At 43.4% G+C, this 24,479-nt stretch overlaps 1 protein-coding gene across 7 annotated transcripts in view; it reads right to left on the bottom strand.

Annotated features, from left to right (window-relative positions):
• Asap1 (ArfGAP with SH3 domain, ankyrin repeat and PH domain 1) overlaps positions 1 to 24,479 on the bottom strand; it is a 312,808-nt gene that overhangs the window by 30,220 nt on the left and 258,109 nt on the right. For all 7 annotated transcript variants that reach the window (XM_060389353.1, XM_021645398.2, XM_021645401.2 and 4 more), the window contains 11 exons: positions 21,500 to 21,587; positions 19,256 to 19,304; positions 16,479 to 16,642; positions 15,299 to 15,432; positions 12,500 to 12,591; positions 9,176 to 9,362; positions 8,803 to 8,888; positions 7,275 to 7,390; positions 7,079 to 7,146; positions 5,342 to 5,449; positions 3,257 to 3,485 (listed from right to left, as the gene is read on the bottom strand). In XM_060389353.1, coding sequence (XP_060245336.1) covers positions 3,257 to 3,485; positions 5,342 to 5,449; positions 7,079 to 7,146; positions 7,275 to 7,390; positions 8,803 to 8,888; positions 9,176 to 9,362; positions 12,500 to 12,591; positions 15,299 to 15,432; positions 16,479 to 16,642; positions 19,256 to 19,304; positions 21,500 to 21,587 — 1,321 coding nt within the window. The remainder of the gene's footprint in view (positions 1 to 3,256; positions 3,486 to 5,341; positions 5,450 to 7,078; positions 7,147 to 7,274; positions 7,391 to 8,802; positions 8,889 to 9,175; positions 9,363 to 12,499; positions 12,592 to 15,298; positions 15,433 to 16,478; positions 16,643 to 19,255; positions 19,305 to 21,499; positions 21,588 to 24,479) is intronic.

Genomic DNA, 24,479 nt, shown 5'->3' with positions numbered 1-24,479 from the left:
GGTCGTAGGTGACTTGCTATGCACAGGCTCATATAACTCTCTACTTCAGCATCGTGGGATCTGAAGGAAATTCCTTCAGTAGGGCTCAGTTTCCTTGTCTGTATATTGGGATATACACAGTGCTAGTCCTTCAATATCCTCTTCACTTTAAAGGAACCAAAGTTCTATGCGAGCATTCAAATGTGAAGATTAAAAAAAAATCCCAGTGGGCCGGAGGCACCTGTGTTTAAATAGTGTTGGGCAGGGGGTCTGCTGATCATGAGAAACAGCCACACACTTTGCTTTGTACCTTTCACTGATCCTCTCTGGACTCCCTTCTGCAAAGAGGTCAGGACATGAACTGCCTGAGCCCTCAGGATGGTGAATGTGGGACATTGAACTGCTGAGTTCTGAGATTTACTAGGGTGCTACAGGAGGTGCTGGGTAGTGGAAATTTAGATCAAACTTCCCTGAATTCTGATGAGGCCCCTGGCGAGTTTTGAAAATACTCCTGAGTGCTGTTCTGAGAAATTACTTCTCTTGCTGCCTTTTGCACTCCTCTTATTTGTGGGGTCTTTGTCAGAGGTGTCAGTTCTGTCACAGGAAACCATTATCCTAAGGTCTCTAAATTTGTGTCTGTGGGAGGTAGCTTCTGCTATATAATCAAGGAGTAGGGCTTTCCTTGCTGTGAAGAGAACGTAATGACAATCCAAAGTATGACTGATCCAGACAGCTTTGTTCTCTTGCAGATGGTTCTGCCAGTTAAGCAGGATAGAATGAAAAAATACAGGGACCACAGAACACAAGTATCTCTGCACAGGGTGCCAGCTGACTTGAACAGTGGCCTCTAAGAATCATTTTAATAGTGCAAGTTTTCCACACGTAAGAGCATGTGAGCCCAGCTGGCCAAGAACAGCTATGGTTCAGTGCCGGGTAACTGTCATTAGAGACTGCCTGTCTGTGTCAGCAGCAGACAGTCCAATGCTCTAAATCTGATATCCCACGATAGGCTGCCAGGGGGAACTCAATCAGTCAGCAGAGCAAATTCTATTTTCAAGCATGGACCTTATTTGTAAAGGGGAGGGATAGGTGGTCTATCTTTAGTTAACCATGGTTGTTATGGCCAAATCTCTAAGCCCCTGTTTTGGTAGCTGGACCACTAAATAAAAGTAGTCTTTGTTTTCTGGGTCTTTGGTAAAGAGCTAGTTAACAGTTTATTCAGTTCAGGCGAGTGATGCCTGGCACTAAGCCAGATGGCATACTTTACGGTTTTCTACGTTCCTGTGAGATACATAAGGAGGATGCGGAGGGTGGGGGTGGGTATGGGTGTGGGTGTACTAGTCCTTGGGTTCTGCTGTCAGTGAAGGCTCTTTGAACAGGTGCAGGCTCTGCCTGTCAAGACAGGTCACTACATAACCAGGGCACATGAAATCCTTTGGCTTCGTTCTTCTGTCACTTTATCGGGTCTGCAGGGTCCTTTCGGTCCTCTTGCCAGAAGCATGATTTGCTGGTGAGCATGGTTTTGCAGAGGGGAGAACAGCACAGGGCTCACACAGTATAGATCTGTAGCTTGATATGTTAGTGGTCTCTAAAAGTGTGCCCTAGTAGGGTGTGCAGAATGATAAACACTTGGCTTACACCTGCCATTGCTGTTAAGGCCTCTTGTTGTCTTTGATGAGAACTGCTCATGCCAAAGCCTTATTGTAAGGATCCCTATTATTTTAAGATCTACAAGGCTATTTGGGGTCTCTCTAAGAACACAGCCCCCATTTATAACATGATTTCAATGGAGAATAAGCTGTGGAAAAACAGTTTTGAATAAAGCTCACATTTGCCAGAAAATAGCACCAGTGTGGTTTAAATAGGCCTGTGATTGTATGCCAAGAGGCACTGCAAACCTGTACTAACTTGGGCTGAGTGTGCTGGGAGAATCCCGTATTTGGATTCTCTGGCAACTACAGTGCTAGCACCTCTCAGCTATAGCCCTAGCACTTTTGAGTCTTAACTTGACCCTCTACACTGACCCTTAGAGCTGGATATACTCTGGAGAGAGGACAAAAGGCTAGTGTTTATGGTAAAGGAACAGGGACTATCTCCACTGGCCTGATGCTGGGCTGGTGAAGGTATCTGGCATCACAAGGTGTAACAACAGCCTAGGCAAGCCTCACCACATTGAAGAGTATAGGACTGTGGGTTTTGTTCAAGAAGGATCTGCTTTAGGGTCCCAGGTACATGAAAACCTGTATTACCTACCTCATTTGGAGGCTTTGGGATGAGGAAAGTTTGGTGTGTGGCTTCTCATGAGGCAAGTGTTTCACAAATACTACCTACTACTATGACAACCCCCCATTCCACTTTGGAGTCTGGGTCTTATGAAATCCAGGTTGTCCTAAAACTTACTATGGGGACAGTAATTGCTGTCAATTGTTTCCTGTATCAGCCAATTAAGTAGGGCTATTATAACTATGGATGTTGCTATGGTAGTACAGTTGATTTTTTTTTCTAATTAATCAGTAACAATAATTCATTTGGGTAGGAATCCTCTAAGTGGAGGGAGGCCCCCGAGTGATAGAAGGATTATAAAGGTGGCTATGGCAGGTATTTTATTTCAAATTTTTGAGAGGGAAGTAATTGCTGTAAAGGGATAAAAGCAAAGGGAAATGAACATTGAAGTAATTAAAAGATATAAGTAATTAGACTAAGAAGCATGAAAGTTGGGTTATATAGAAGAATAGTGATTATTCAACCATGGCATGCAATTTTACACAGCGCTGAGGTTCAAACCCAGGGCCTCATGTTTAAAAGACAAGCTTTCTACCAACTTTCTAGTCCAGAGAGTCACATGTTTAACACAGAAGCACCTTAGTATGGAGAAAAGTAGCCTTTCAAAGAGCCAATAGCATACTCTTGCCACAAAGAGCATGGATACAATAGCCATGAGGCTCTCTGATTGAGTCTCAATTACTTATTGGCTGTGTGACACTGGAAAGTCACTTCATCTCTTTTTCTCTTGGTTTCCTTTTGTGTACGATGGGCGCGCGCGTGCGTGCACACATACACATACACACACACACACACACAAAATCATGTTATCCACAGGAGGCTAATGCAAGAACATACCTAGAACTCCCAAGACACTACCTTTTCCACTCTGGTGCCTGAGAAACGACACAGTCTCAATTTTGAGCTGCCTTTGACACAGGTTCCATATTCTACCACTTAAGTGGCAGGCTAACAGCCAAGATGTCAAATCCACAAGCACTCCTCAAGTCCGTACCTTTCCCGGCGTTCCTAGGTGGCAAAGGGGGAGCCTCGGTGGTGGGTGATGTGGGCAAGTCTGTGCTCGTAGAGGCGAAGATCTGGTTGGTGAAGGCTCCATAGGATAGCCGCTGCTTGTCCCGTGGAGTGCTGAACCCTGGCAGTGCCAGCTTGTCCTGGGGCGAGATGCTAGAGGAGTGGCAGAAGCTCTGGGGTCTGGGTGAGCGCTCCTTTTTGATGGGGCTTGGCTGGTACAGGAAAGAACAGACGAGATCAGACTCAAGGGCTGTCCCTGAGGTGTCCAGAAGACCCCTGCAACATGAGTCCAGGAGGTCACCTGGTACCTGTGGCTCTCTGTGTGGTGTGTGGTCAGCCATCAACACGGCTTCACGGTGACACAGTGAAAAGACGACTAAACTTCTGACATCCTCATCACTAACAGTCCCACCAATGAGCAGCATTTAGGGATCAGTATGGCATTCCAAAGTGACAGGTAAGGTCACAGTGACATTTAGCCATTATTTAACAAATACCTTCCTTTGCAAAGGACGTGTCTGCCTCATTTCAACAGCATGCCTGTTAAACCTATGACTTCTCACATGAAGTCGTTTTCCCTGTACAAATCTTTCACCTTCACCCCTCTTTCAAACTTGGCTCTGAGGTGCTACCTACATGCTGATGGCTTGGAGCACTAAATCCTACCCACATTCTTAGGCTGCAAACCAATTTCCAATTGCCCATATGGTGTTTCACTCACTATGGTGGCACTAGCACCATTCAACTGTACCTGTAGGAATTACAATCACCTGCATCCCTTGCACTGCATGGAAACTTCAGATGGACCCGCTAACATATGTCCACCAAGGTGACCACAGCTCTCACTGCAGCAGAGCAGTCCCGATTCTTCTCTCCCCTTCACCTCAATGTACACACTAGAGTAAAAACTAGTAGGAAACTAAGTCCTATTAATAAACATTTCCTGGCATCTGACTGCTTGGGTAACAATATAAGGTTGGGCCTGAAAAACCACTCCTGACTCTGTAGGGCACCTCCTCCCCTTCCTTCTGTTGATATCTTCCACTCACAGAGTTGAGCTGACCTACTCCTCTCTACTTTTCTCTGGCCAATGCCCACCTATTCTCAGAAGCCTGTCTCTGCTGCTACTTCCTTGATGAAACGGTCAGGGCTTACCAAGATTGAGGAGCTAGACCTCAGGAATTCCCCCACACTTTTACTATGGGGAGTCACATTACCATCTGAATTATGATTTCTTTCCTCTTGAAATGGAGAGTGGCATTAGGACCTCTTTATCTGAGCATTCCCTATATCCTATCTGGCACACAGGACATGCCTGGCCCACACTTGATGATAAACACGGCTGAACTTTCAAAGGCAGTTAAACATCACCTCTGAGAGTTTCAGGGACCTAGGCTTACTCCTAGCCTTTATCAGCTAGAAGGATTTGGAAAAGATGCCAAGTCCTCTTTGTGTTTAAGTTTTCTCTAGGGACAATAACCGTATCTCTGTGAGTTTCAGAAAAGACAATCTGAGATGAAAGAAAAATATTTAACTCAACTAATACCATATGTAAATCCTTCATAAATAACAATTATGAGTATTTATTAATTAGTTGTTTATATGGTTAATTCCGCAGCTTGGCTAGGCAGTGATGCTGCAGTTAAACATCCATGCAGATATAACTTTCATTTTAAAGGTGACAGCTTAAATCAGTAGTACTCTCCAAAATGTCAGTGGACCTCATCCAGTCAGCTAAAGAGTTTAAGAAACAGTGACTACGATTCCCCAAAGAGCAAAGAGTTTAAGTTCCGGATCCCCTTCAGCCTCAACTCTGCTATAGCACCTACTGCCGGGATTTGCAGCCTGCTGGCTGGCTAGCTCCATAACTGCATGGGCCACTTCCTTCAAATGACTGTCTCTTATTCCATCTTCCCTACTGGTTCTATTGTCCAGCTGTTAAGTAGTACCCAACAGGGACCAAAGTGATTCATCTGGTCATAAGGTCCAAATCAATGCATCTCACGGAAAGTGGCTCAGAAACTCTGGAAGGGTGCAGCACTCTAGAGCATACACCCTTTGCACTCACCTTGTCATCCAGATCGTCATCACTTTCATCCATCTCGTCCTGCCGAAGATTCCACTCATACTCTACATGGACATGTGGGTTGAACTTTCCAGATTTAGCCTGGGAAAGCTGGAGAAAACAGCAAGTGCAAAACAATGGAAATGCTCAAATACTTTACCACTACACAAGCACTGAGCAAGACCTCACCTCCCTCATCCCCAAAGGATCAATGACATGGCCCTGTGGGCACAGCTCTAACTAGACAAGCTGGGTGGCTGCATGACCAGCTCAGGGACTGTGGAAACCCACACACAGGCAGAACCTTTCTTGAGCCTGAATGCATCACTTTCTTCAGGTAATGGGTTGGAAAATTGAGTCAAGATGTATCAGGTTTAAGAGGAAGGGCTAAAATTTGAGCCAATCTGTGGTTCTTTTTTTGTTCATGAAATTCCAGCAGAGTCAACAGTCTCAAAAAACTCCAAGAGGATAAAATTAGGTACTGGAGAAAAGGCTCTTGCCATGCTTGCAGATGACCTGGGTTTGGGTCTCAACACCCACATGGAGGCTCACAATCAACTGTGACTCTGGTTCCAGCGCCAACGCTCTCTAGTCTCTACAGGCACCAGGCACACTAAGTGGTGAGTAGACGTACGTGGAGACAGAACACTCATATACATAAAATAAAGATAAATAAATCGTAAGGGAAAGCAAAATACAGAATACAGCCAGGGATTGTGGCACAAGTTCTGGCCCCAAAAGTACAACTGCCAGGCCTGGAATCTGACATTGTAGAGAAACTCAAACTCGATGGAATGCAATTCCTTTTTTAATACTCTCTTTTCCATGTGCTAGGACTTGGCGGCTTCTGAAATGCATAGTTATTTATCTTATTGCAATGCCTCCTCTATGTAGCTCAGGTTTGTTTTAAACTTATGCTCCTCCTGCCTAAGCCTCCTAAGTGCTTGGATTACAAACATGCCCCACTATCTCCAGTCCCCTAAGTGAAAACTTAAACCTCATCATGAGGACTTAAAAGGGTAGGAACTTAGGAATGGTACTAAAAGGCAGTGCCTCTGGTAGGTGATGAAGATTAGATAAGGTTATCAGGAAGGAGCCATATGGCTGAATACTGGTTGCTTTAGAAGAGGAACAAAGATCAGGAAACATAGGTACTCCCATGTTTCTCATAATGGAAAAAAGCAATCACAGATGCATCCCCTCTACCTTGAACCATGAGTCAAATAAACCTGTTTTCTTTACAACTTGCTCAGTCTGTATACTATGCTGTCAGCCATAGAGAGCACACACTATATACTATGGTTAAGAGTATACTATGCTCTAGGGTATTAGGCAAGAACTATGGGGGCAAAAAGGGGGTATGTGAACTGAAGGCTGGAGGGAGGATGGTGCTTATCATGAAGAAATCATTACACTTGAGTCTACTTGTCCAGTTTTTCAAAGTGACTTCCTATATAACTCTTCACCATTAGCTGCAAAGCACCAGATATCCTGGCAAATATGAAGCATGGTCCTAGTCTTCAATCCCACAAAGGCCTTTCCGCTCCAGTGTGACAGCTGCACTCAGAAGGTAAATCCATGGTTTCACTCTTTCAAACGTACCTCAGTACTTATCTGTATTTATTTAGCTAATATATAGAAACAAAATGAATTTGCTTCATCTTTTTCCAATTTCAGCCTCTCAGAATACACTGAAAGGCCACCGATGTCTAACAAACCTCCCATTGTACTTTTGCTTACCAGATCTTCACACTGGGTAGCTTTGAGTCTCTTTGCTATGTCCAAGGCAGTTTCTCCATTTTGGTTAACTGAAACAGCGGAAGAATAAACTCAGATAATTATCTCGGATTCTACCTCAAGAAGCAAGGAGCAACGATGAAGTATAGTGTATGTGCAGTCTCAGTCCTGTGGAGAGCCTGAGAATGGCCACACTCACCAATGTCCACGGTGGGCTTGCTCCTAAGCAGCAGCTTCAGACACTCCGGCTTGCCATACATGCTACAATAGTGCAGAACTGTGTTCCCCAGGGATGTCTGCTTATCCAGGTTTCCACTGAAAGATGGCAGCATTATTAGAAAATGCGAGCTACTCACCAATGGAAAGCTGTGTGACTGTAGGTCCTCTCTTAAGGTATGAGAGGTATGTGTGAGGTATGTCTTAAGAAATTCTTAAACTAGTTCTAAGCTGTGTTTCCTATACTTTTTTCCTACTCCTGGCAGATCATACACATACCTGTGGGCACACTATAAAGCAGACCCCATAAAAGATTAACAACGATAATAAAATGGAGTAATAAAATACTCGAGCAAAAGCTATTAAAGATGCATGAATTATTTATTTCTGAGATTTTTTTCTCCATTCACTGTTGGTAGACCATGTGTGATTATAGGTAACAGAAACCTCAGAGGAAAACTACACATAAACACAGACATATTATACCACATTTCTTTTTTGTTTTTTGTTTTCAAGACAGGGTATCATATAGCCTAGACTTATTCCTGTGTGCCTTAGGGTGGTCTTAACCTTCTGATGCCCTGCCGTGCCTCCAAGTGTTGAGATAAATGTGCACTTGGCTTCACACACCCTTCTCCTTCCATCCTCCTGCACCTATAGCCTTGTGCATACCAGGCAACTGAGCCATATCCTCAGCTATATATGCACTTAACTCTTTCAGTTACATTTTTATTTATTGGTTTTATATGTGTGTGTGTGTATGAAAGTCAAAAGATGACTTTCAGGAATTGGGTCTCCTCTTCCACCATATAGGTCCTTCCATCATATAGGTGAGGCTGCCATGCTCTCCTACAGAGTTTCCAGAACACAGACTGGAACATGAGCAGGCACTCTGGGGGACAATACTCTTAGCCACTATGCTGTGTTAGCTCTCAGAGGGAAGGCTAGACCTTTACCCAGTTTGGCTGTGGCCACGCATCATTCTTCCTACAGGGGTTCAACTCCTCTATCTGACAGCTGTTCTCTGACGGCTCTTCTCTAAGCGTGCTGCTTACAGAACAGTCCAGTAAGGGTCTGGCCAGGACAAAACCCCTGTGTTCTGCACCCTACTCACATCAGTGTCCTTCTCTCAAACCAGTTACTACTGTTTTACATCAAACCTATGACAACGAAAACTACCAAGTCTGACTGACCTGAGCCTTTAAGAACTTTCTATTGATTAAGGGCACAGGTTGGCCAACCATGGCTAGTATGCCACATGTGGCTTATAACCTGTTTATATAAGTAAAGATTTGCTAACACACAGCTTCACTAACTCATTTGAAAATTGTGGTCTATGGTTGCTCTTTCCACAATGGCAGATATAAAGGGCTGCAATTGAGCTCTCAAGGGCCTCTAAAAAGTTTTAACCACATAGAACTCTTCTGAGTTCTGAAACAGGTCCTGTGTAGGACTGGTTTGTGCTAGTAAATCATACTCAGTTCATTCAGATGAGAAAACAAAAGGCATACCAGTTTTGTACAAGGAAATCAACAAGATGGAGAGAAGTCTGGTCTGCAGTCCTGACGGCAAGGTGAAGGGCTGTCTCCCCGAGCTCCTGAGGAGGGAGGGTGGATATGAATGAAGTGATCATGCCTCTAGCAGCTTCACTGCCAACAAACTCCAAGCAATTTTCAAGAGCAGGTCAATGCTCTAATTCTCTTAGACATGTTCAGCTAACGTACATGTATCTCATTAAATTATGTCCTAAATGCATGACCAGGGCAGGCTTTAAACTTGTTTTCCTCTCTGCCACTTTATTGCAAGTGCTGAGATTGCAGAAGTATGCCACCGCAACATGCTTACTTTTTGCCTTTTAATCATCGGGCTTGTGTGAGGCCTTACCTGCCCAGGTTCCAGCAGTGGCTCCATTAACTCCACCCCCTCTGCATAGACTTGGATTAGTGCAAGTAAGTCCCTGGACTTGATGGCCTCAAGCAACTCATTCAGCTTTGCTGAGGAAGAGGCACAGGTCTTCCTGGAGAACCGGTGGTCAACGTACTTTGCGGTGATGTATTCTTTTCGTACAGTCCTGAAACAAACAAAATGGTCAGAGCATTTCTGCTTTTCAATAGCTGAGAAAGATTTCTATGCTCCCTTTTCTTAATTAAATGTGCTTCTTTTCAAACAACAAATTAGGTTTTAGACCAAGTGCAACTGAGACAAAACAAGGAAATACGTATTTCCTGATACCTGTAGGCAATACATATAATTAAAAAGTTAATGGACACAAAAATGGACACAAAGATCATGGCTGATTTCTACATAGAGAAACATGCTATGAATACTTCAAATTCACAGCATATGTAAAAAGATTTTGAAAGCTGAGACAAATTAAGTTTTCAGAGCTTTGTGAAGATTTTATTTTTATGTTCTAACCCCTACTTTATAGGTGAGAAAAATGAAGCTTAGAAAGGTTGCCATTAAATCTACCCTACAGGCAAAAAGTATTACAAAGATGAGGATGAGTTGCCTTCCCTGTAGAGGCTCCTTTAGGAGCAGGTGCTGGGAACACAAGGCTTGAAGTCTGAGTGACCATGCGGTATCCATACTTTGTGTGACTAATCACCCTCACCATGGAAACTCAAGTGGTCCTGGGAGACAGGACCTACCTCCCAGCCCCAAGGCTAAGAACAGAGCCTCAATGGCCCAGTGGTCAGCCTGTTACCTACAGAGGAAGACTGAAATGGAAGTCAGCTCAAGGGAAACCACATGACAGCTAAGGAAAAAAAAAACCGAGGGTCAGTTGACACAAACTGACAACACAGACCTTCTCCTGAGATTGCCACTGGTACAGGCTAATCAGTAAAAATGAGTGAAGTTCAAATGCTACCTTCTACAGCACACTGTTTATGTGATACTCGGGAAAGTATTGAAACTTTGAGCTTCAGGTTTTTACGGTTCGAAAATGGAGACATCTACTCACTGGCACATTAGGGATTTATATACTGATCTTTAATTTATGTGTATGACTGTCTGAGTTTATATGTATCACGCACTTGCTTGCAGGCTCCCGAGGACAGAGAGTGTGTTGGGTCTTCTGGAAATGGAGTTACAGGTAGCTATTAGCTCCCTGATATGGGTGCTTGGAACCAAACTCCTGTGCCACACTTCCCACAACCATGATTCTGTAACCACCGGCTTGATTTCCTAGGAAATGTCTGCCTTCCCTGCTAGATCCCAGGCATTGAGGGTAAGGTTTATAATTATAAAAAGCAGTTTCCTTTGCTGTTTCCTCAGCACAGAATGAGTATACTGTAAGCATGTGCAGAGTTCGGCAAAAGACCACTGCTGCCAATAGGCCTTCTGGGAGACTTCATGATTTCAGACTGACTGTGCCCTGTAAAATTTTAGTACTTCTGTGAACTCTGGTATCCATGGACATTATTAGCCAAATATTTAGACTGGTGTCTTTTCTTCCTGCCTAGAGCCTCCCTAACCATGTGACTAAGATTAGTCTTTCTTCCTATTTATGCACAGCACTTGGGGGCTGAGGTAAAGAATCCTTACCATGTACAAGGCACTGGATTCAATCTTGAGAACTTTCCAGTCCCCCGCCCCCAAGTACTGGGCATAGAATCCAGGGTCTTGCTCCTTCTGGGCATGCACTTTACCACTGAGCTATGCCCCTAGTTACTCTCTAATTATTAAAGTGTAAGTTCAATTTGTGGCTCAAAAGTAAAATCAAAGAGTTGTCAAAAAGTGCTTATCAAGAACTCTCACATCTGGCTCCAATGCCAGACTACATACTTTTGTTCACTGGTCTGTTTTTTGAGAGAGGCTTTCTCTGTGTAGCCCTGGCTGTTATGGAACTTGCTCTGTAGACCAGATTGGCCTCAAACTCAGAGATCCTCCTGCCTCTGCCTCCAGAATGTGTGCATCACCACTGCCTGGCCAGACTACATACTTATATGAGTTTCCCAGTTACGGTCAAGTTCCTTACGTACAGATAAATTCCAATAACTATGTTGTTATAGTTTAGATCTGAAGCATCCCCCTCAGGCTCATGTGTTGAAGGTTTGCTCTCTTGTCAGTGACAATAACATGCTACTGACCAGGCCACAGGGGCACTGACCCCACTGATGGGTGTATGTACCCATGGGTTCACGGTGCGATGAACTCTAGAAGGCAGGGGCTAGCTGGAGTAAGAGCTACATGTCTGTGAAGGGTATAGCTTGTCCTGGGGTACTTCTGGCTTGCCTTTCTGACTTCTGTGAGGTAAGTGGTGCCCTCCACCTTTCTGCTGCCTTACTTTCTTACCACTCTGGGCCACGGCAGTGGTGTTAGCTGACTATGGACTGAGACAGCTCCAATCTCTCTTAATGAAACATGTATGGAGAACATGTATGCAAATGTGTTTGGCTTCTGAGTTGGTAGTGGAGTAATGAGAGGGATTTAATCACCAAATTTAGCCACGATTCAAAGTTTCTGAGTTTGATCACAAGTCTAGGTCCAGAGGGTATGTTTCTTTGCCCCTATTACCTGTTTCATCCTTTCCCAGAAGACAGTCTGCTTTCTACTGTGCTTTGCTTTTCAAAATTTACCAACAATCTTGAAAATCACTTAAACAAGAACATGGGACTTATTTTTTTCACAACTGCATAGTGCTTCATTGTCTGGCAGAGTCATAAGACTCCCTTTCTCCACATATATAATATATATATATTACATATATATATATATATAATTCTATCACAAAATAACTAGTTTCCAGAAGTCAGAGAGCCCAGTTCAGGGTTAACAGATTTATAGTTATGGTAAGGAAGGAAATTTTGTTTTTATTACTCTGCCATTCTGTACTCCCATTGAAGGCATATTAGACAGAATGTCAGTCTCCTCAGACTTTGCTGAGTGCGTTGCTCAGCATCTGTATCATAAATAGTCTGAAAACTCCTGCCACTGCCTTGGCATGTCTATTTCCACAGCACAGCATGACCAGACATGACCATCCCCAAGATCTGCTCCACAGTGCTGGCATTCTGCAGCGGCTCCTAGGAAAGGTACTGCTGAGAAGAAACTTGCCAATCCAGACGCATGTTTCAGAATACCTTTCTAGCCTTTTCTTGATAATGGGGAAAATATTGTAACCAATAGCTTTTTTTTTTTTTTTTGAGTTGGGGAGGAGAGGAAGATAGAATGGTGAAGTAGTCATATATTCATAATACTTACATATCACTTGAAGGAGTGGGCTTTGGTGAAGGGCTGGGTAAATTTGCTTCCATAATATCATTAAAACTATTGTTTCCTACATTCTTGGCCAGCTGTAATATGAACAAACAGAACACAGTAAACTATCACTGGTTAACAGATTCTTATTTGCTTTCAAGATTTTTTGTGTGTTTATGTATTTTCCTTTACCTAACTCTGGGTATACAAGCCATCCCTTTACCTGGCTCGCAGAAACTTCTTGAGCACCTGTCACATGCCAGGCACTGAACCCAGAGTTTGAGCTGGAAGTGGTGACAGTGTGCTCGTTTCTCAGAGCTGTTCAGAATCTAGGGGGGGCCAGGTTATGACATGACAACCAACAATGTCTACAGATGTGATGTGATAAATGCTTGAAGAGAATAGGACTTGGCTACCACAGCCACATCACGTACAGTTTCTAGGATCAGACAGACAGACAGACATCCACATGGGAGCCTAAACTCATCAAGAATAATGTTTCAATTACTACTGTATATCCTTTTTATACTGAATCAAGTTACTTCTGGTGGGCATAAAGGAACGGTTATTCCCTTGTTGGGTACAGATCAGGGTGCTATGGGCACAGTAGAGAAGTACCCACAAAACATTTTTTTTTTTTTACTTTTTAAAATTAATTTATTTTTTTATTAATTACAGTTTATTCGCTTTGTAGACCAGCTCTAGCTCCCTCCCTCTCCCCTCTAAATCCCACCCTCCCTCCCTCATCTCCTCCCATGCTGCTCCCCAAGTCCATTGATATTGGAGGTCCTCCTCCCCTTCCATCTGAACCTAGCCTACCAGGTCTCATCAGGACTGACTACACTGTCTTCCTCTGTGGCCTAGTAAGGCTGCTCCCCCCTCAGAGGGAGGTGATCAAAGAGCTAGCCACTGAGTTCATGTTAGAGACAGTTCCTGTTTCCATTACTAGGGAACCCTCTTGGACACTGAGCTGCCATGGGCTACATCTGTTCAGGGGTTCTGCACTGTCTTCCTCTGTGGCCTAGTAAGGCTGCTCCCCCCTCAGAGGGAAGTGATCAAAGAGCTAGCCACTAAGTTCATGTTAGAGACAGTTCCTGTTCCCATTACTAGGGAACCCTCTTGGACACTGAGCTGCCATGGGCTACATCTGTTCAGGGGTTCTAGGTTATCTCATGCATGGTCCTTGTGTGGATTATCAGCCTCAGAAAAGACCCCTGGGTCCAGATTTTTTGGTTCTGTTGCTCTCCTTGTGGAACTCCTGTTCCTTCCAGGTCTTTCTATCTCCCCCTTCTTTCATACGATTCCCTGAACTCTGCCCAAAGTATGGCTATGAGTCTCAGCATCTGCTTTGATATCCTGCTGGGTAGAGTCTTTCAGAGGCCCTCTGTGGTATGCTCCTGTCCTGTTCCCTGTTTTCTCCGTCTTCTGATGTCCATCCCCTTTGCCTTTCTGAATGAAGACTGAGTATCTTACCCAGTAGCCTCCTTCTTGATTAGCTTCTTTATGTGTATAGATTTTAGTAGGATTATCCTATATTATATGTCTAATACTGACTTATAAGTAAATATATACCATGCCCCCAAAATATTTTACTTCTAGACCCAGAACTGTTCCAAGAAAATCTCTGTGTCTTTTAGAAAGACCTTTCGTCAATGGCATAATTCTGATATTCATGCAAAGCTCAAGAAACGTTCATGCAAAACAGTTCTTTGGATTTATTGTACAGTAAGTGTAAAATATTTGGGCTTTCACATTTCTGACATCAAGACTGGATTTCAGGTTTGTAAGTAAAGGACCTGCCATGACACCATTTCTGAATGGAAGGAGAATGTGTTTCAGGGTTCTTTATGTCCAAGGCTTTTCTCCGTAACCCAAAGTGAACCAGAAAGCTTTATTTCACACTTCCTAAATGAACATGCTCATATAATACGAGACAGATTATCATCCAGTGGCTGTTCACATGGCAAGAGCTGCAGCTGAGTCTTTTTGGTGCTCCTGTGCAGACAAGGCTGGTAATGAGCTGTGTCTATTGTTCTGCTGAGCTCTAGTTCATTCATACCCTCAAGAGAGACTCTTTCATCATTTCACCTAAATGAATTTCATTCTTAGTGCAAACTCTCTCAGTGCATTAGGGTTAAATTATCAAGACAAGGAACTATGGCCATATGCATTATGGGAGAAGCCAACTGGGCCTTTCACTATTTTCAGGGTATTACAAAGACCAAAGAAATTCTACAAAGATTTCAAATTTGATGGGAAAGGCAAAAAGAAAAACACACTTAAGTATTTATATCTTTCATAGTTTTCAAATTATAAAGCAGTTTATTTCCTTGGTAACTATGTAAGTTAGGCTAAGGAGTAACTGGTTTTGTTTTGGTTTGTGTTAGCTTACAGGTCAATTATACTTTTAGAAATATGCAAACAGCAAAGATTAAATTGGGAAAGGCTTTTCAGTCATTAGTTTTAATAATATAAATCACTAGGTAATTTGCTCACATGCTCTAATTGCCACTGTGGTGAACTGTATGAAAACCAATCCCCAGTGAGAAAAGCAGTTTGGAAGAAGCCCTTCCCAAAGGGATGAGCAAGTTCCAGTAGAGACCACTCTTTTTCCTTAAAAAGGGAACAGAGAAAAGCAGAAAGCATAACATATCACAAAGGTTAAAGTCTAAGTGTTCAGGCAAATCCACTGAATTCCATAACAATTTGTAACCATTAAAAACAAACACACTCCTAAGGGTAATACATTAAGTTATATCTGAGACTATTAACTTTTCTTCTAAAGCACAGAGCAGGACTTACCAAGAGTTCGGAAGTTCCTAATTTGTCTAGTTCCAAAGACTGAATGCGAGAAATGTGGACCCCCATTTCCCTATGGATTCCGGAACATTCTATACAGGTCAAAATACCCAAGTTGGTTGAAAGCCATGTGGGTTCTGTGGAAAAGATTTGATGAAACAAGACAAGTCACTCAGAGTGCTGGCTACAGAGCAGACACACACAGCAGTCAACCTTGGGTAAAAATGAGCTCAAGGGAAAGGTTAATGTAAGAACTGGGTATGTGTGCTTTGGTACAGGGGCTCTAGGTATGCCTTCAATACTGAATTAAAAGTCAAAGTCAAGCCCTTTGACCTTGTAAAAATTTCCTTCAATTCTATGGTACAGTTGCAGGCTTCAGGCTAGGGTTCCCTTCTTGCTCCAGTCACAGACGGAGTTGAAGGCCTGTGAACACTGAAATCTACAGCCATAGTCAACATTCAGAATACAAGTAGCTCTGACCCATCATTCCGGTTCAATCATCAGAAGCACCAGGTTTGCATTTTGACCTTAAGCAAATCACTTCACCCCACCTGTAGGAGAAAGACACTGGTACCTTACAGACACCTATGCTGGGAGGACAGCATGGTAGGAAAAGCAATAAATACATCTAGGAAATCCTTAGTATAGTAAGCTCCCTTGGTAAATACCCTGTTATCTGAAAACAGGAGTCCAAGAGATGGGGATGCCTCCCTGGTACAGAGATCGAGAAAGACTTCCCAGGGCAGGGGCAGAGGAGTATCTGTATCTCACACATTATTTTATCAAGGACCTACAGAGGGAAGACTTTCCTGATCCTAGGAGATAAGACTAAGAATGAACTCGAATTAACACTTCTGGCTTCGAGTGGCAGACTTGGACTTACAATATGAGCACCATGTTCTGTTCTCATCCCCTTAGTGATCACGGTGCTCACTCAGGGAGAAGAACATTGTGTCAGGTGACCATCTTGGAGAACAGGTTGGGAATTCCCCAGGGGAGAAAAACAGAGTAGGGAAGAGCTGCCCAGTGCGGAGACTCTCCAGGCTTGGAAGCCATGCTGTGTGTGTCTAAGTCAGCCCATGAGCTGTAAAGAATTCAAACAACTGCTTCATTGACGACGGCATGAAAGAGACAGGATGCTCAACAAGCCAGCATTCACACTGTGCACAGTGCGCACAAATACCTGATGAGCCACAGTCACAGCAGACGTCATTGCCAGGGAGCCGCTGTACATCCTCAATGATGGCTTTGGTCAGGTCTTCCAGGCTATTCTCCCCTGTGCTCTGCTCACCGCGGAAGGCCATGGTTAGAGCCTCTTCTTTGCTATTCGTCAGTACTGATATCCACCTGTGGTCGAGATACCAGAGGAAGGTAGCCTTCATAAGGGCATGGCCACCATTGTCTTCTTCCACTGGAAACATACCTTCAGTAGGAACTTCCAAAACCCACCCCCTCCTTGACATATGGCAAAATGGCAATAAAGTGAGGAAAAATGAAAAGCTAACTTGGAAGGTAAGAGATGGTTAGGGTTGAGTACATGTGAGGTCCCGGGTTTAATCATTAGACCAGAAAAAAAATTAAACAAATAAAATAATGGAAATAAAATAATGGAAAGCAACATATAAAACAAGTAAGAGAGATGGCTGAATAGATGACACACAGACAGATGGCTGGAGTAGATAGCATAGAGAGATGGCTGGAGTGGATGACAGAAGGACACTGTAACTGAGGACTTGTGTGGGCAGGGTGAAGGGGATGCTTGACTGAAGAGGATTCATATAAGGCCCAAGCAGGACAAGGATGATAAGAAGCAGTGACAGGTGGAATGCGTTCAATAGAAGGCATCTGCTCTCTGGCAGTCTATGGCTTCAGGGACATTTAAGAGTGAAAATGAGGGTATATTAATAGCAGCCATAAACCTTATGTTTATGAAAGCAGCACAGTAACCCAGAAATTTGAAAAATGCAGCTGAATTAGATCTGAAAACCCTCTACAGGCTCACATTTGAGTGCTTGCTCCTAGACAGTGCTGCTGTTGTGGGAGGTGGGGGGGAGCTTTGGGACACCAGACCTACCACAAATGGGTCACTGGGGTTGGGACTTGAAGGTGGTGCCTTCTCTTTCTCCCCCTCTCCTCCCTCTCCTTCTCCCCTTCCTCTCTTCACACTCTCCCTCCCCTCCTTTCTGATCTGTAAGATATAACCAACTCCCCCTACCACAGACAGAGCCTTTTTGGTCATCGTGCCTTTTCTGTTGTGATGGATTCTTCCTTTGACTCAGGAAGCAAAGTAAACCTCTACATTGCTTCTGTTGGGTATTTTGTCAGTGATGGAGAAAGTAACATAATAGTAGCAGATATAACTAATAGTGAGATACTATATGCACTGAACAAATCCTTTATTACCAAGCTATGTGCAAAACCTGAAAGCCCAACAAGCATAAAATGCACACTTTGAAAGGCTTTTAATGACACTATTTATTTACTTAGTGTGATTTTTACATGTGTACTCCTGCATGCTGTGGCACGTGAAATTTTTTGATGGCACAGAAGCAATGTTCAGAACCTGTCTTGTGAAATAGAGGTGAAAAACATCAAATTTAAATATATGTATCAATTATGCATTTATGTTTTTTAAAAAAAAGTTAAAACGGAATTTTAACCAAAATGTGCCTTGTCTTTTGAGTAAGTTTTTTTCTTTAGGAAACAAAAAAAACTGTTAGGAGGAGGTACATGTAATTTCCCAAAGATAACATAAGCTTGCATTATTTTTATTAATGAGAGAAAAGGCTCCAAATTTACTACTCAAAAACCAAACAAAACCACGGCCAAATCTTTGCTTTTTTTTACACTGAGGACACAGACAGCTACTGTCTATTTGCTTTTAATTAATAACACAGAGGTTCAGGTCTGAGCCAACTGCTCAAATGAAATTCAGGGTGACGGAATATGACGCAAAGCACTACCTACAAAACGTATGGAGAAAATGCAACAGCACAAGATTTAAAGCCAAACCAGGCTAAGTGATGCATTTGCAAGTCACACACTTGACTCTAGGTGGCGCTCACCTTCAGTTTGTTTTGAGAACAACCTCAGCTTTATTTCTATTTCCACACAGAAAATGAAGCACTGGGGAAGTGAGTCTAGGAGTGGGAGGAGCATCCAATACACTTTAAATTACTTAGTGTTTGTTCTATTAGCCAAGTTAAAAACTAAAGATTGCTTTTTAGAAGAATTTTTAAAAATTATTTTCAATTATGTGTGTACATGTGTGTGCAGGTGACTAGGTTGGGAGTCTGGTCCCCTGGACCTGGCGTTACAGGTGGTTTTGAGGCACCAATGTGCTGGGAATTGCACTGTAGGCCCCTCTGGAAGAGCAGTGTGTTCTCTTCACTGCTGAGCCATTTCTCTTGCTCAATTCAAGAAACTAGTTTCAGCAGGGTTGATGGCAGCACTTCATCCTGGACCCTTACTAGATCTCACAGTGAGTCTAGCCTCAGTTATGTGGTACCCAACCTAGCTCTTCACACTGCACCAGGTTCCCTTTAACTGGGCCATGTCCAGAGAGGACACTGATTTGTCTTCCATTAAAGCCAGCTTCTTCTACTTCTCTCACAAAACAGCTAAGCTTCCAAGTAGCACCCACAAACACCCCAAAGGCTCACAATTGTGACCAAACATCAAAATCACAGGATGACCAAGGCTCAGTCACTGTTCTCATAGAGCTCAGGGTCTCCAAATAGCTGTGCATGGATATGGACCAGAGGAGCACAGAGCTGTGTGAGGAAGCTATACACAGAGGGGAGGGAGCAACAGTTCTAGTGGTACTAAGGCTGGGCCAGGTGTGCAGAACAGATGGAGAGAAGAGCAAAGTATGAAGGCCCAAAGGCAAGAAAGCAGTGTGACAAGCTACCAGGGTACTTTAGCTTTAAACTACTGCACTGTCATTTTGAAAGTACTTACGCCACATAATCCTGCTCATCTTCTGCCTGAAAGTGGTATGTTCTATTATCTAAAACACAAAAATACAACATCTCAGAAAAGAGAGTGTCTGCAAGCATGCATAATGCAGTTTTAAAGTCCCTGCAAAAACACAAACAGTATTTTATGTATAAGCAGCTTAACAACTCACTTTACTAATACTATTTTCTTTAAGTACAAAGGAACAAAACAAAGGATCACAAATACCATGCAAACCGCAGGCATTTTTGTTTGTTTGAGACAGTCTTGCTATGTATAGCACAAGTTCAATACAAGGCTGGTGTTGAACTGGCTCTCTTGCCTTAGCCTCTTTTGTACTGGGACCTGTATCACTACACCCCTGTGATGCCTCTTTGACAGACCAATCAAGAAGGGGCCAGGTCCTATCTGACCCAGAGAAGTTTCAGAGGCAAATTGGCACAAGCCAGTAGCTCCTATCTAGAAAAGACTCCCCCTCCTCTCTGGAATTCCAACTACAGCAAGGAAGCTGCACTCTTGGCCATGCCTGGGCTGCTTTCCAGCTGAATAAGGCTCCAGGGAAGACAGCTCAACACCTGCCTTCCAAGAAGGCCTAACATTGATACAGTAGCCAGGACGTCCATGAAGGAAGTTCATTTAAAAACCCCAGGACTGTACAAGGGTTTTGACATATTTAACTCAAGTGACACAGAATACTTCCTTATGTGAGTGCTCCAGGCAGGCACTCCCATTCAGTGCCCTAAGAGAGCAGGGCACACTTTAGAGAACACAGGTGTGGTAGAGCCCTCCTTACTGCTGGATGACATGGACCAACACACCCACCCAGCCTTTCCTTCTGCAAAATGGGAAAGCTGATGACCTTCTGTGAGAATTAGCAATACACTTCACAAAATGCATCTGGAAGATTTAGACACCCAGGAAGTAATGCCTATTAATAAGCAAGTCATATAGGAACTGCCATCAATGATGCGAGTAATCACAGGGAATCTGAATTGCACAGAGGTGCTGCAAGAGACTCAGCGTCGGCATGAAGATCCTCACAATGACTCAATCATAGGACCTCATCAGAGAACTTCAAGGGCAGGACTCATAGGTCATTTGGCTCCCAACCTGCCATGGCGTGCTTTGACTTGGTGTTGAAGTACTTCAGGATGGTACAGAGTGGCTCTGGTCTATCTTATCTGGTCTTGAGGTGCTGGGGACGGAACTGCGCATGTGCCAGCAGTTCTCTCTACGGAACCATACATGCCCTGCTGAGTCTCACTTCTGGTAGAGAAGTGTAGGAGGAGGCCCCTCAGCTGCACAGTGAATCAGTAAGTACAGGCCAACAAACAGTACCTCCCACCAACTGCTGAACAGAGAACACAGGAGACAGGTAGAGAGCTGGTGGCTGGTCTTGCTCCCAGGAAAAAAGCAAAGTGCCACACAGTGACGAAGTGAGATGTGTGGTGACAACAATTCAATGAATTTCAAAGCAACCTTGTGAAGCAAGGGAGCTGAGTTTTCCTTGAAGAGCCTGGTTTTGCAAAGGGGGTAATGGAGGAATCAGACGGGTTCCATCAGTGGCGTACCTGCATCCTTACATCTACACCTGATCTTTTTAATCGGCAGGGCCAAGCTGGAATCACTGACAACTTAAAAGTGTCCGGCATTCACACCAACACACTTACCTTTGCAGATCAATGAGAGACATGGTAATATAACTAGAGAACTTGTCTGAGGAGAAGTGCAGTTCTAACTTGTCTGAGTTAGAAACAGTTCAATGAGCTAAGCCTAGAAAAGTAGAAAAGTCTTACTCTTTTCTGAGACAGGGTCTACTCTGTGACACTGGCTGGCTTGGAACCTGGGTAGAACAGGCTGGCATCCAAACTCATGAGAGCTGCCTATCCCAGCCAAAAGGTATGCATCATCACACCCTGTCATCTATCCACTTTCTAAACACAGTCACACAGGATACAGCTAAGCCACCACAGTGCAAACTCAGAGACCAGAGGTGGTGTAAACCTACAGACAGTGACTTGACAAGCTGAGGCAGGGTTGCTAGAGTTCAAGGTTAACTTAGGGGACAAAGTAAGATTCAGCCTCACACAAGGAAGCAGGCAAACAAAAGGATGCCCAGGGGTCTCCCTAAACAAGTTGGGGGTTAACTCTGACAAGCCCCATTTTGGAAAGTTTTGGTGTTTAAATACCCAGACGCGTAGAGGGCAGAACCACAGTCACCCATTTGGTTTTAAAAAGAAGACTCACGTGATATCAGGTCAAAAGACTTCTTGTCCTCTGCATTTGGTTTCACCTGGCAGGTGAGAAGGTTTAACTTAGCAGGCTGCCTGTTAGACTGCAAAAGAGAAAGCAGAGGTTATATAGGCAGCATTCCACTCACTGCCTCAATGCAGCAAGAGTTCAGAATGCCTGCTTGGGGACAGAGGGAGACAATTTTAGCAAGGCACAAAACAGATATCAGAGTTCACCACAATAAAACACACGGCCTTTAAGTTTCTGCCTTCACATATAAGTAGTAAGCAGTCTTAGCAGACCCCATTAGAATTCTGACCTCAGTAAAAAGGGTAAAGCAAATGAGTTGACCTACTCAATGTCTTTTAACTATACACAGGCATTCTGGAGGTCAACCAGAATGGAACCATGAGCACTCTGCCTCACTTCCAGTGGAGACTGGACAGAATCCTTGAAAACACAGCTTTCTAGAACCTGAACATCCTCAGACACGCAGCTGAAACTTCTAAAACCCTGTCACTGTGCAGTGTCAAAAACCTGTATTTTTTTTTTTTTTCATTAATACAGGATGACCCCAGCAATCAGTTACTCTAATGCTGACGTCCTAGGCATTTGTGAATACTGCTTGCAATATAAAAATTACTTAGCCTCAAAGTACACAGACAATTACAGCCCTCCTGCCTGCACTTGCCTAGGCCCTGTGCTTCCTGCATATATAAGTAAAGAAAGAATTGTCAAGTGTCTAAGCTCAGCTGTCTTTCAGCATGAGAAGTCTATGGAACTTTCTGGTTAGACTTATATGTGTACTTCTTATGACAGAGGAGCGGGCACAGGGATTTCGCAATCATTGTATGTACTTTGATATTTTGATTTACAACTGAAAACAAGTACAGAAGAGTTACATTTAGGAGAAACCAGTGATTACTGTGCTATACTGCCATCAGCTGAACCGAGAATGGAAGGCAGGAGCTACATGCCTGTGAGAGCTTCTTAGACCTGGGTTTGGCTTGCTAACTGCTACATACTGGGGCCCATCTGCTGCGAATCCTACGTCTCCTCTTTCTGGATGTTTACAGTGTTTGCTAGTTCCCCTATGAATGACTGTGACATGTGACAGCCTAGGAAGGCTGAAAATGAAGGAAGGGACATTGGCTCATGGTGAGCCTTTATTATATTCTGCTTGGAATCTGAATATAAGGAAGGCTATAGAAAAGCTTAGGGGAATCAAGAGATGATTACAGGGGTGGGAAATGGAAACTTTGGAGATGGGATGAAGGCATCAAACCACTTAGTTCAGAGGAAGAAGGGTAGGTGCAACCTTACCTCTATGAGTACATAAAGGCTGCCATTGAGGAGGTTAGGCAGCTGTTGTACATTTGTACAAGTGAAATATATTTAAACCATAGAAAATTTGGGCCAGACATAGGAAAAACTTCCCAAGCTTAAATTGGTTAGGTATAATAAGAGGTTTCAAGATTCCTTTTAAAATATCTTTTAAAACAATGTTCAGGATTCTTAGGTAGAGAAATCTGTTTTTCAAAGTTTTTTTAAATTATTTTTTAAATTTATTACAATTTACTCACTTTGTATCCCAGCTGTAGCCCCTCCTCCCTCGTCCCCTCAATCCCGCCCTCCCTCACTCTTCTCCTCCCATGCCCCTTCCGAAGTCCACTGATAGGGGAGGTCCTCCTCCCCTTCCATCTGACCCTAGCCTATCAGGTCTCATCAGGACTGGCTGCATTGTCTTCCTCTGTGGCCTGGTAAGTGTGCCTTCCCCTCAGGGGGAGGTGATAAAAGAGCAGGCCACTGAGTTCATGTCAGAGACAGACCCTGTTCCCCTTACTATGGAGCCCATTTGGAGACTGAGCTGCCATGGGCTACATCTGTGCAGGGGTTCTAGGTTAACGTCATGAATAGTTCTTGGAGTATCAGTCTTAGAAAAGACCCCTGGGCCCAGGTTTTTTGGTTCTGTTGTTCTCCTTGTGGAGCTCTAGTCCCCTCCAGGTCTTTCTATCTCCCCCTTCTTTCATAAGATTCCCTGCACTCTGCCCAAAGTTTGGCTATGAGTCTCAGCATCTGCTTTAATACGCTGCTGGGTAGAGTCTTTCAGAGGCCCACTGTGTTGGTTCCTGTTTTGTTCTTTGTTTTTGCCCTCTTTCGATGTCTATTGTGTTTGCCTTTCTGCATGAGGATTGAGCATCTTACCCAGGGTCTTCCTTCTTGCTTAGCTTCTTTAGGTCTACAGATTTTAATATGTTTATCCTATATTATATGTCTAATATCTACTTATAAGTGATACACCATGTGTGTCTTTCTGCTTCTGGGATACCTCACTCAAGATGATCTTTTCTAGATCCCACCATTTTCTAGATCTAGACAATTTCATGATTCCCTTGTTTCTAATTGCTGAGTAGTATTCCATTGTGTAAATGTACCACAATTTCTGTATCCATTCCTCAGATGAGGGGCATCTGGGTTGTTTCCCAATTCTGGCTATTACGAATAAAGCTACTAAGAACATGGGTGAACAAATGTCCTTGTTGTATACTTGAGCACGTTTTGGATATATGCCTAGGAGTGGTATAGCTGGATCTTGAGGAAGCACTATTCCTAATTGTGTGATAAAGAGCCAAACTGATTTCCAAAGTGGTTGTACAAATTTACATTCCCTCCAGCAATGGAGGAGGGTTCCCATTTCTCCACAACCTCTATAGCATGTGTTGTCACTTGAGTTTTTGATCTCAGCCACTCTGATGGGTGTAAGGTGAAATCTCAGGGCCCTTTTGATTTGCATTTCCCTGATGACTAGGGATGTTGAGCATTTTTTATTTGTTTCTCTGACATTTGATATTCCTCTATTGAGAATTCTCTGTTTAGCTCTGTACCCCATTTTTAAAATAGGGTTACTTGATTGTTGCTTTTTAACTTCTTGAGTTCTTTATATATTCTGGAATATTAGCCCTCAGTCAGATATAGGGTTGGTGAAGATCCTTTC

This window comes from Meriones unguiculatus, chromosome 8 (assembly GCF_030254825.1).
Source record: "Meriones unguiculatus strain TT.TT164.6M chromosome 8, Bangor_MerUng_6.1, whole genome shotgun sequence".
Lineage (NCBI taxonomy): Eukaryota > Metazoa > Chordata > Mammalia > Rodentia > Muridae > Meriones > Meriones unguiculatus.
Note: the sequence above shows the minus strand (reverse complement) of the source record. Positions and strands in the feature narration are given on the sequence as shown.